The sequence below is a fragment of the Mycetomoellerius zeteki genome, unplaced genomic scaffold, assembly GCF_001594055.1.
Source record: "Mycetomoellerius zeteki isolate Tzet28-1 unplaced genomic scaffold, Tzet1.0 scaffold900, whole genome shotgun sequence".
Classification (NCBI taxonomy): Eukaryota; Metazoa; Arthropoda; class Insecta; order Hymenoptera; family Formicidae; genus Mycetomoellerius; species Mycetomoellerius zeteki.
Genome location: NW_017257937.1, coordinates 1 through 13,633, shown reverse-complemented (window position 1 = coordinate 13,633; position 13,633 = coordinate 1). Strand labels below are relative to the sequence as shown.

The 13,633-nt window shown below is 29.3% G+C and overlaps 1 protein-coding gene across 2 annotated transcripts in view; it reads left to right on the top strand.

Annotated features, from left to right (window-relative positions):
• Positions 1-3,827, top strand: part of Rme-8 (receptor mediated endocytosis 8) — an 18,521-nt gene extending 14,694 nt beyond the window's left edge. For both annotated transcript variants that reach the window (XM_018460033.1, XM_018460032.1), the window contains exons 12-18: positions 1,584-2,013; positions 2,127-2,409; positions 2,511-2,724; positions 2,833-3,018; positions 3,101-3,241; positions 3,314-3,554; positions 3,627-3,827. In XM_018460033.1, coding sequence (XP_018315535.1) covers positions 1,584-2,013; positions 2,127-2,409; positions 2,511-2,724; positions 2,833-3,018; positions 3,101-3,241; positions 3,314-3,554; positions 3,627-3,742 — 1,611 coding nt within the window. In that variant the 3' untranslated portion in view covers positions 3,743-3,827. The remainder of the gene's footprint in view (positions 1-1,583; positions 2,014-2,126; positions 2,410-2,510; positions 2,725-2,832; positions 3,019-3,100; positions 3,242-3,313; positions 3,555-3,626) is intronic.
• Positions 3,828-13,633: the final 9,806 nt, after the last annotated feature.

Genomic DNA, 13,633 nt, shown 5'->3' with positions numbered 1-13,633 from the left:
GAGGGAGGGATGGAGGGAGGGAGGGAGTATCATTGGTTTGTCCTTGGGTGGCGTTGTCAAGATTAAGAAGTTTTAATAGTCTGTAACTTTCAAGCCTTATTACTCGAAAAGTATTTAATGAAAAAATACTTCATTATAATGTTTTGAAATGCTCTCGAAGTAAGCTACGAGAATATGTAATGAAAAATGGGGAGTTCCATTTAAAAAATTCAAAGTGACCTTACCCTGACCTTGACAACGTCACCCAAGGTCAAGTCACTTGTACCATCTTGTGTCTCCCTCGAAGTTATAACTTTTGTTTGAAACATTTTTCCGTATCTTATATTTTATGAAACATTTCGATGCGAAAGTTAAAATGAGACACCCTGTATATATCATTGCGATATCATTGATTTAAATATAGCTAAAAAAATATAAAAAATACATTTCAAATAATTTGAATTCATAAAGAATTCTGAATATATATATATATATATGGAGAGAGAGAGAGAGAGAGAGAGAGAGAGAGAGAGAGAGAGAGAGAGAGAGATATTATATTATCAGATTCTTCTTATAAATACGTTCTCCTAGTAATACTTTTGCGTTGATCCTGTCCTTATAAATATTTATTACGAGCATCCCTTTTCCGCTTTGCAGATATTCTTAGAGAGCTCCCTAAAATTCATTTTTTAATGATGACTACAAAGATTTTTAACGAGAAACAACATTTCACAATGTTTTTTGTTAAAAATTTTGTAGCGCGCATTATCTACTTATTGAATAGTTGAATATACAAGGTGTCTGGAAATTAGCGCATCAAAATATCATAGTAAGATAATATCGGACTAAACTGAGTCGAAAAGTCCTTTATCGTTTTGCAATTTTCGCAATAATTAACGAGGTATTAATTACTAAAAATCGCTGTGAATATTGGTTTTCAATAATTTTTTTACTCAAATACTATCAACTTTTCAGAAAAACAGCAAAAGAAAAAAAATTGTTTATTTTCTTTAGAGAACTTTTCGATTCAGTTTAGTGTGTTCTATCTTGCTATGATATTCTGATACGCTAATTTCCGGACACCCTGTAGAAACATTAATAAAATTTATATTTAATTATGTCACAATGATATAATATAATTATTCAAGCTTATTTGTTTTATTCAAATAGAAGACCTTAAAAACAGCACCTTAAAAATTAATTTAAAAGTAACTAGTTGCTTACACATATTTTAAGTCGCGTTAAGGCTACGATATACAAAAAATTTTAAGCAGTGAGATTTAAGCAGTAAGCAAATCAATATTTTGTATTTACTATTTACTGCTTTCGTTACTGCCTTTCGTCTCAATTGTGATTAGTCAATTCGTTTATTGCTTACGTTTTTTTTGTGTGCTTTTAAACTTGACATTGAAAAACAGTCGTAGCAACAATCGTTTCACAACTTTGATATTTATCTAAGAACAAGATGAAAATCTTTTGCAAGAGGTAGTGTTAATAATGACAAAATTGAAAATGAAGCCTACATTATCAGCAGTGGCTCAATATTATCACCTTCTCCCATTGTATAATAAAAGTAATTTTGGAGGTATATATTTGATTTTCAGAATCCCAAAGGTTTTACAATAAACTTGCTCGAATTTCTGTCACTATCTTCGGAGTACTTAACATCCTTGGGAAATATTATTTCGATTAAAAAGGACCAAGAGGAATTGGAACACATTGTGATGGCGCTTAAAGCTCTGAATAATGTTATAAAAAATAATCCTGGCATTGAATTACAGTGTATGGGACATTTTAAATTGCTGTTTGGACTTTTGAACTGTAGTAATTTTAAATTGATTCAAAAGAGCGCTCTAGAAGTAATCAGTAATGTTACCAAGAATCAAGAATGCGTTGACGATATTGCCGCGAATGAAGTTGTCGTGCATTTATTGTTATGTTTGCACAGTTTAAAAGAGTATCAGCTTCTTGCTTTGGAAACTTTGTATGCACTGATGAGTTCAACTAAAATTGTAAAAGACGCATTATCAAAAGGTTTGTATGCGGCATAGAGAATACATATGGAGAATTGACATTGATTTATAAATCAGTTGAAGGTTGCCGATAATATAATCGTATGATGAACATGTTCGTAATGTGTGTTTCAGGAGCTGTTGTATATATTCTTGATCTCTTTTGCAACTCGAGTAATCTTCAGATAAGGGAAGCAGCAGCTGAATTACTTGCAAAAATGTCATCCGATAAATTAGCTGGACCAAAAGTTAAACTTTATTTGTCAAAATTTTTACCTAGATTATTCAGCGAAGCTATTCGCGATGTACCTAAGCAATGCGTGCATATGTTTGAAACGCAGCACGAAAATCCTGAATTGATATGGGATGATGATGCAAAAGCTAAAGTAGCGAGAATTATTGCAGAATTGAAAGACGAGTAAGCTTTATAAATTGATTTATTATGTTTTTTCTTTCTCTTTTCTCTCTTCTTTTTCTTCCTTGATTATGTATAGATATTAATTATACCTTATCTTTTAGATACCATGCATTACAGAGGCGAAATCCTAATACTATATTAAAGTTACCTGATACACAAAGTAATATCGATACCGCGACGAATGAACCTGTCGTAGGTGGTGTATATCTTCGCTTATTCATAGCCAGTCCTGCTTGGGCACTTAGGAAACCAAAAGAATTCTTAAGTGAATTGATGGATACTACGTTAACATTAATGTCCAAGGATAAGACTGATGTAAGTATAAGCATTAATAAACCATGTAGTGCTAACATATGCAAAATATTACTTTAGTATTTATTATATATGTATATATATTTTTTCTGCATTTAATTTTCTTTTTAGACGGATATGTTGGAATTAACGACGCAAGCTCTTGTGTGTTTGCTCCAAACGCAACCCACTTTGGCAGACCAAGTACCATCTTTGGGTCATATACCTCGACTCTGTCGACAAATGGCTGCTCAGAATAGTCAGCCATCAGTATATAAAACAGCTATATTAATTTTACATCAATTAGCTACAAGTGAAGTAAGTAAATCACCTATATTGGTTGTATATGATTATACAACATATTATAATTATGTTTCTAATTTGTTTGATTTATGTTCAGATTTGCATTTCATCTATATGCCAAACGGAATGCATAAGTCCATTGAAGCATGCGATGCAATTGAGGAGAGACATGATTGCGATTGCATGCGAGACGCTGAATAGATTATTTTCGACGAATGAAGATAGACTTGTCAAACAGGTAAGTGTAAAAAGAAAATTTATACGATTCAAGTATATCGCATTCAAAACTATTAATGTAATTTTGTCGTAGGCATTAGATGCCGAAATGGTACCATATCTCTTAAATATATTAGAAGGACGATTAGATATTGTTGAAAATCCTGCCACAACTAAAGCGCAAATAGTAAAAGCTTTAAAAGCCATGACGAAAAGTTTACTTCTTGGTGAAAAAGTTAATGCCATTTTGGAAAAGTCGAGTGTATGGGCAGAGTATAAGGATCAGCGACATGATCTGTTTATTTCGAATAATACCAGTTCTGGTTACCTCACAGGTATAATATATGCGAATAACTTTAATGCATTCTTAATGTATTCTTTTTGCCAATTGCTTGATTGTTATTTAGCTGGAACACCTGTATCTGCTGGCTATTTGACTGCAGGGCCAAGTACAACTTTAACTAAGGGCCCACCACCAGTGGAGAAAGAAGATAGTTTAATTAATAGAAACGACAGCATCTGATATAGATAACATTGTAAGTGGTACAAAAGGCAGTAAGAACATTAATATTGAGAGATTTCTATCGGTAAATAATACCGGTATAGAGACTACATTGTCTGTGATTTTTGGCTTCTTAAAAACAAAGAAATTAAATATATTGTTTTTGCTATGTAATCTTTATGTTAGGGTTACAATATATAATATTTTTTTCTTTATTTACATTTATATGTGAACGACAGTAACATAGCTATGAACTTTAATTGTCAGTTTTTAGGATAACATAAATAGGTATATAAGTAAAATTATAATATATATTCCTCCTAAGATACAAGAGTTTTTACATATATACACACATATATACATGTGTGTATGTATATGTATATTATCAAACAATTTGGACAAATTTTTTTATCTTATACTCAATAGTGTCGTAATGTGAGATCTTGTCACTTTTCTGATAAACGAATTTACATTTGTAAGTTCGTCTGTAAGATGTTTCAGAAATAAGAATGAAATCTAATAATATTGACACATTCAAAATTGACTTTTTTTCTTTCTCAAAAATCTAAGTAAAGGAATAATTATCGGCTAATAAAGCTTAGTTTTGAGTAACGTTATTCCTTTTTCTGATATTTTTTCATATTTAATCAGTTGGTATTAGTTTCTTATCCATGGCCCATTTCTAACAAGGGGATGATCAGGTGACTCACCCTGGGATTTCGACTCCAATTTTTTTTGGTTATTCTGGAGGTGAAAAAAAAAGATACGTGTCCTGGTGTTTGATTGAATAGACCTTAGTTTCGGAGTAATAAATTTGTGAAAATTAGCCATATCCGAAGCTCGCCGCGACGCGCCATATGAGCCTTCCCAATAGCAATTCTTTCAACTAATGCGGTTGGCTCCGTGAGTTAGGCGCTTGCTTCATAATTCATAAAATCCAAGTTCGCTCCCAGAAGTTGGCAATAATTTTTTTTTTTAATGGATTAGGTTTTTATTTATTTTGATGATACTGATATAGTATGCAAATTTTTTAAATAGAAAATTTAATTTAATATCACATTATAAACATTAATTTAAATTTAATTTTAAGGGAATTTTAATTCATGTAATAATATTTGCAATAGTAATAAATGAGTAATAATAATAATATATAAATTATTTGTAATGGGTAATATATAAAGGCAAATTTTTAAAATAAAAAAAAATTGTTTAAATTGTTCAAATTATTTAAATTTGAAATTAATTTAATTGGAAATAATATTAACAGTATTTTAAATTTCTAGTTTTTAAAATAATAAATCGTAAGGGAAGAAGAATAACATTACAAATAACTTATATATTATTATTATTACTCATTTATTACTATTGCAAATATTATTACATGAATTAAAATTCCCTTAAAATTAAATTTAAATTAATGTTTATAGTGTGATATTAAATTAAATTTTCTATTTCAAAAATTTGCATACTATATCAGTATCATCAAAATAAATAAAAACCTAATCCATTAAAAAAAAATTATTGCCAACCTCTGGGAGCGAACTTTGATCTTATGAATTATGAAGCAAGCGCCTAACTCACGGAGCCAACCGCATTGGTTGAAAGAATTGCTACTGGGAAGGCTCATATGGCGTGTCGCGGCGCCCTTCAGATATGGCCAATTTTCACAAATTTATTACTCCGAAACTAAGGCTTATTCAATCAAACGCTGGGACACGTATCTTTTTTTTTCACCTCCAGAATAACCAAAAAAATTGGGATCGAAATCCCAGGTTGAGTCACCTGATCCTCCCCTTGTAAGCTTAATTAGTGGTTAATTATATTTTCATTTGAATTTTTATTAAGCAAAGATTGATATTACTGAAAAGAAGAATTTATCTAATTTTCATATCTTAAGGAATATCTATGTATAATATGGGACATATTTTTTAACGAGATTAATCATGAGTTTAAATGTAAGAAATTCCCGAGAAGGAAAATTTATGTAATAATTTGCAGTAAAATCAAAAACGAAAAAAGAAAGCAAAACCATCCAACAAATCTATATGTAGTTACGCAAATTTTTCTGTGATAATATATTAATTGCGATGAAGGCAAAAGACGAGAAAGAGAGAAAGAGTGAGAGGGAGGGGAGGGCGAGGAGGGAGGAGAGGGAGAGAGAGAGAGGGAGGGAGGGAGAGAGAGAGATCAGTATGTTCTAAGCTTTGTCATTGCAAAAAACATCGATAATAACATTCTGTAAATCAGAGGTGTAAAATGTACTTATATGAAATTTAAAATATCTTTGTTCTTGGAAAAGAAAAATTAAAAATTAATATTAAAGAATCAAAATGTCTGTATATGGTCACACAAAACTTAGTAATATTTTTTAAATTTATGTTATCGGATGAAATGATTGAAATTTGATTAATTGAAAAAATATTTATAATATATTTTTAAATACATATAAAATATTTTTTGGTTGTATATAATTTTGGTAACTATCACAATTCAATAAGATTTTGGATGGATAAAAACTATTTAATTGTCTTGAAATACAGATTTTTTAATTGTATACAATATAAACAAAGATATACTGTTTATATTATAATCATATATAATAATATGTCAATTTTTCTACCTTTCTAATATTTTCCAATTATACATACAATGTATATGTATATATATAACATAATTCAATTATATACATATACCATGATGTATATTCAAGTTATAGTGGAAATTGCAGACTATTATTAACAATAAGCAGATTATTGGAGTTTATTTATTATCAGATTTTTCGTCGAAAATTCTTATGTTTACACTGGTGCAGAAAGATTTAATAATCTGATCAATATTTACATTTTATACAATTATTCAAATAGTTTAAAGAACGATAACATATGATGATATCACAACAGAAATTTCTTAATGACATAGCATTTATTTATAAACATTCAAATAATTATTTATAAACATACAAAAGTTCAAAAGATGCATAAAATGGATAAAAATGTTAGAATTTATATATTTTCTTCAAATATCATTATATATTCTAAGAGAATTTGTAGACGTTGCTTGGGCAATACCTCTTTTCTTCTCATCTTCTATCTTTTCTTTTATTTTTTCTTCTATCAATTAGTATTCAGTTGATAGAATACTCATTACTAATAACAGAATATTACTGAAGCAGAGGCTGTGTTCGAAATTTCATTGCTAGTGCTGAAAATGTATAGTATATGTAACGTAAACTGTAGATTTTCAGCGCTGGCAGCGAATTTTGGAACACAATCTGAAATGACCACTGACAAGATAGCAGACAAATTGAACATTTTTGATTTATTTATGTCTATATAATTTGGGAATCGTTTGGGGAAATTTGGGAAAAGCATTTAAACATTTGGGAAATAGTATTTTTCTTGTAATTAAATTAACAAATTTTATCATGCAACAAGTTAGCAGACAGCGATTTTATTTAATGTGTTTTATGAATAGAATCGATTAGAAATTATTTGGGGAAGACGTCTCCATTATTATTTTCATTTGGGAGAAGTCACTATTTGGTAATTCAATAGATTTATACATTTCGAAAACGAACAAAGCCCGGGTGTAGTATGGGTGTAGTAGGTGTAGTACAATAAATATAGTAAACCTAAAATCGTCAAAAATTAATCAATTTAAGCCCGGATCTAATTATGCGTAGTAAGAAATTATGTGTAGTAAGAAATCAATTTAATCATAAACTTAATTATATTCGACTAATTTTCTTCATTTTCAACTGTGATTGGTCAATTCGGATAAATATAGAAAGCCTTAAGCCATAAGGCTTTCTATATTTATTGTACCATCCGAGTGAAGTTTGAGAACGCAGTCTATTCGGATTTCGGAGTAATAAACTTTGAACATAAAAATATACAATGAAGAAGAAAATTTGTTAGTACGTGTTATTTTCTTAATTTGTAAATATTATTATTATTTAAATACACTTCAAGAAGAAAAATTTTAATATTTATTCTTTATTTTTGTTATTTTTCAGTAAAGATGGTTTTCTGTACAGATGGTTTTATGTACATACATGTATGTCAAGAGATATTATGTACATACATACATCTAACAAATATTCAAGTATTTCTTCTAGACATGAAAGCAATTTGCGTTAATTTATAAAATATGTACGTTTATTCATTTAATGATTATTATACACACATGCATCTACATATATGTTTCTGTAATTTCTAAGATCGTATAATTTGCGATAAATAATTGAGTTTTTAGGCAATGTTATCTGTGGATATCATCAATATATATATATACTATGCTTCCTCATCAAATAAAAATTTCGCCATGCAAACATGAAAGAAATAAATTCACAACATATATATTTGTTGCATATAACAAACTTCATCATAAACGAAAGAATGGCGATTGTGTATCCTTGAGATTCTTTTCAAAAAGATAGTATAGTATTTCTATTACACTCATTTTTGTTTTCTTTAGTAAAAAAATTGATTTATCATTTTTGTAACTTTAAAAAGATATTCGTAATCTTCAACAAGGATGCATTCCATTTCATGCATGATGCATCATTTATTATTGTTGTTTAAGTGAATGTTAAATATGGACAAATGCACATCATGCCTGAAACGGCATGCACCCCTAGTTTAACAAAATTATCTGTGCAATATGATTGGCTGTCACACGTAAGTATTATTCAGAAACCAATTTCTTAAATTGATAATTGCTGGCAAATTAATGTTATTAATGAGGTGGTATTCTGTATAAATAATGATAAACATATCTTTTATTTAAAAAACCATTTGCTTATATTTATCATGATAACAATATCTTCTACAATCTTACTATCTGCAGGAAATGGTCTCGTGGAAAATCTTATCAGAACAGGTAAATATTATTGAGATTCTGTTGACTACAAAATTCATTTTAATTGTATCTTTTTTTTATATTGGTCATAATTTTTTTCATCCAATCATTTACTGCAACATGCTAACACCTAATTTGCGAATCTACTTTTCAATGACCTCTGCTACACGGCACGCTTAATCGGGTTTAATAACATCCGCAGTTATGAAATTGTCCAATCATAGCTGTTCCTCGGACGAATGGAACGACTGTGATTGGCCAGTTTCATAACTACGCATAATTAGATCCGGGCTTAATTGATTAATTTTTGACGATTTTAGGTTTACTATATTCATTGTACTACACCTGCTATACCCATATTATATCCGGGCTTTGTTCATTTTCGTAATGTACAAATCTATTGAATTACCAAATAGTGACTTTTTCCAAATGAAAATAATAATGAAGACGTCTTCCTCAAATAATTTCTAATCGATTCGACATTCATAAAACATATTAAATAAAATTACTGTCTGTTAACTTGACGCATGATAAAATTTGTTAATTACAAGAAAAATACTATTTCCCAAATGTTTAAATGCTTTTCCCAAATTTCCTCAAATGATTCCCAAATTATATAGACAATAAAGCAGAAATTCAATTTGTCTGCTATCTTGTCAGTGATCCTGAAATGACATCGAAATACATTTAAAATATTACAATGGATGTGTGCCTTTTCATGAGCAGTACGCTGCGATAGCAAAATGTCACGCGATGCAAATTTTTCATAATTGCTTCCGCTGCATTTGCTGCGTATGAAAAGAAATAACGGCAACAACATATGTATTAAAGTTTAACCTCAAATATGTGTCTTTTATTTGTTCAACTCGAAAATTAATATGGTGTAAGAAAGGCTATGTCAGCGCGCCAACCTTATTCTAAGTTCTTGTTTGTCCCACGTGATGGCGTTCCACGTACCGCCAGTGTAAAGTCACTAGATAACAAAGTACCGCAATGGAAAAATTGAAGTGACGTATTTTTGGAGCCAAAATGACGTTGAATGCAGATATTGCATTGGCTGCGTTCAGCAGAACGGTTGTTTTGCAATTGTTGGAAGTTTCCTTCGCGCTAATTGGATCATACTTTTAGATCTAGAAGAATGATCCTATCTCAGCAGACAATCATAAAACGGTTGCAAAACTGTTGAGTCTGCTGAACGCAGCCATTGAGTGTAATGTATCTATATAGTAAGTGCAATCCAAAATGCAATCCTAACCCCCTATATTCATACATAATTTTGAAATAACCGCGTCATGGAGTTAAAATGACGGCAGTTCGCGGTACTTTGTTAATCTAGTGACTTTACGCCAGTGTAGAGACCCTATAATAAGAGTTTGGCCAAAGCGGGCACAACTTCTGATTGGTTCTCTATCTCGGTCCATTCGGTATTCTTCGGATAACTTCGTACATTGTCGGAAAACGAGTTCGAAGAATAGAAAGAGACAGATAGCTCTAATCAGGGGGAGATTGTGTATCTCAAAAGGAGGTGAAAATTACAAAAGTGAACAAATTCACTAGAATATTCATAATTTAATTGGTCAATAACTAGTGAATTTGCTCACTTTTGTAATTTTCACCTCATTTCAAGATACACAATTAATTAATTTAAAATTAATTAATAAATATAAAATTAATTATATATTAAATTAATTTATGAATGAAACAAATTATAATAATTATTATATAACATATAAAAAATTTTACATAAAATTTTTATGTAAGCGCAAACATAAAAACGCAATAAAAAACATATTTCTTTAAATAAATTTTTTTCTTTCTTTTTATGTAACCTAATTCTTTGGTAACAAACTAGTGAATATTATTCTATAAAAACAGAAAATAATCTTTGAACATGCAAAACATTTCTTAATATTTTAATATTTTATTCTTTAAAAATCAAATAATTAAAATCAAATATCTTTTAATATTAGAAAGAATTGTACATTGCCATTTATTTACTGTTATAATACTTTTTTAATGTCAGATCTTGGTATTTAGTTTTAATTTTTAATCTGACTGAAGCAAATTTATTTAATAGTTTTTCACGTAATCTGTGACAATTTGGGATGTTGTCCGCTGGAATAAAATTCAATTGATTTATTAAAAACGTATGTAGATTGACATTACGCATTTGCGCAAAGAAACGTTTATAATGTCGAAAGATATTTTCTAGTATTAAAAACATTTTAAAAGTTTCCTTATTAACATAATATAAAGTATTTGAAGAAAAACATCGTAATTTTACTAATTGTGAATACTGAGAAGTTGTTGCAGTCTTAGAGGCTACAGATGCTATACATTCATGACATGTAGTACATGTATATGTACATGTTTTTATAACGGAATAAACACAATATCCTGCAATATTATATAAGCAATTCATCTCTTTATTATTGTATGTTACAATATTACTGAAATCAAAAGGAGGAATTTGATGCATGCTTGAAGTAGAAAATATTTCTTTAGAACTTTTTGGTAAGTATTTTAAAAATTCGGAAAGATATTGACCATCATTATTGTCACAATTTCCACTTGAAATAGATTTCATATACATGGAAACAGCTATTACCTTTAAACAATTTTTAAATTATACACAATTAGGTATTACATTTTTTAGTCGAATCTGTGAAAACAAATTTTCAATACAATCCTGCGTGAAACGAGACGTTAAAATAAATTGAAAATTACGTTCATTTAGTAGATAATGTGAAATTTTTATGACAGACATAGTTGAAATTATAAAACCTCTTTGCATTGGTTTAAACACATTATTTTTACCTATTTGTATATTACTAAAAAGATCGATCATTTCGTAAAGAAAAGAAATATTATCATTATAAATTGTTAGGTTTTTTTTACCAAGTGCTAAAATCAAACATCTGGAAGTCATTAAGGAAAACCATTTTGAAACTTTTTCAACAAACTATGCTGTAGTATAATATTCAACTGTTTTATTTTCATCTGCTAAAAATTTTAGCGAACTACTAACATCAGTAGAAAAGACATTTTTCGCTTTAGTAACACGCATTTTACTAAAATTATCTGTATTTGTGCTTAACTTCGGTGTTAATAAAAATTCTAATCCATCTTGAGTTTTAATTAATTCATCGAAATATTTTATTTCCACTATTCGTGATGGTAATTTATATTTTAATACAAACTTATCTGGTAAAATGAAAAACTTATTATTAATTAAAGCTTGTTTTAGATTTTTTAATATGTGTGCACATCTGCGAAGAATATAAAAATCGGCGAGAATTACAAGGATGTGGTATACAATTAATAATTTCAAAATGGCGTCCTGCATTTATTCCACAAGCTTTCCAGACTCTTACATTACCTGGACCCATATCGGATGTTATATAATTTACATATAAACTAATTACTTCAGCTGTTTGTATAATCTGAAATATAATACGATATCTTTTAAAACTAGACTATTAAAGGAATCTTCTGTAAAATGATAATCTACGATATGTTTCCAGCGACTAGCAGTGCCAACGAGCATGAATACTAAAGCATGTGTGGCATGTGTAACTGTATTTTGATCATTTGGAAATGTAATATTTCCTAAAGTAGCATTTAACGAAGTATCAAAAATACGTTTTGATGTTATGCTCATTTCGTCGTATACTAATCCACATTCTTTATTTCATTGAACTTTGATGCTTTCAATTTTAAAAAATCAAAAAGTTGTGTAGAAATATCACTTGGAAATTTAAAATTTTCTAACCTTCGTCGCAATGTCCGCAAACTTGGAAGTGGTATTTTTTGTTTACAAATCTCTTTATATTTAGCGACACCACAGGTAAATTTCAACCGAAGAGCTTGTTGGATAGTGTCATTTGACCATTTATGTATATTTTTGTTATTTTGGAAATCAGAAGTTCAATTTAATCTTCATGAAACAGCATTTGCAATGCTTCTTTGTATTTACGAGGGGCACTATTTATATTTTGAGCCTAATAATAAAAAAACAGTAATTTGTTATTGAAAATGACTTTATTGTTTTTCAAAATATTCTCCTTTATGATCTATACACTTTTGCATGCGTTCGAACCACTTGTTTGCACCAATCGACACGAGCATCTTTTTGAGATTTTGTCAGATTATGTAGGATCCAACGAGAACAAATCTTTTTCACGGCTAAATGATCATGCAATATTTTATATATGCTGGTGGAACTAATGCCTAAGGTTGTCTCAATCTCACAGTATGTCACATGACGATCTTGCATTATTAGTTTTTGCACAGCATCAATGTTTTCTGACACAACTACGATTAAATTCGTTATACCAGCGTTTCACAGTGGCAAAGGATGGGGCTTTATCGCCAAAAGTGGAAGTAAGTTGATCGATGCACTCCTGTCTTAATAATCCACGTTGAAAGTCGTAATAAATCATTGCACGAAAATTTTCACGAGTTAATTCCATTTTTTCGCTGAGACAATTTTCAAGTGACTGTAAACAATACAAATCGCGCTCAAATAACAAAACGTTCTGAAGAAGGTTATGGTAAAAAATGTCAAACTTTCTAGTGGAAACGTCAGATGGCACCTGACAACATTCAGTGTTGCCAAGGCTCAAAATATAAGTAGTGCCCCTCGTATCTTTTCTAACATTATGCCATTGCAACTTCTTTTTTAATTTATATAAACTTTTATCTCGGTTTACAAACATCTGCATTTTTTCAATTATTTTCTGTGAAAATATAAAAATGTTATTATACTATTTACAAAAATAAATAGACTTAGAGATATTTTAAAGTTGCTGTACAAACATTCTACATACGTTTGGAACAATTTCAAAGTATTTAATATTAAGAAACTAATCTCAAGTAATTTTAAAATATGTCAAATTCAAACTTTTTATAAATATTAAATAACACAATCTATGTTCAAGAAAATACTACAAAGAAAACTTCACATATTTTGAATGTTTGATGTTACTGGAGTAATTAAAATTCGATTATATTTACTTTCTCAATATCATGATGTTGATTAAATTTTATTTG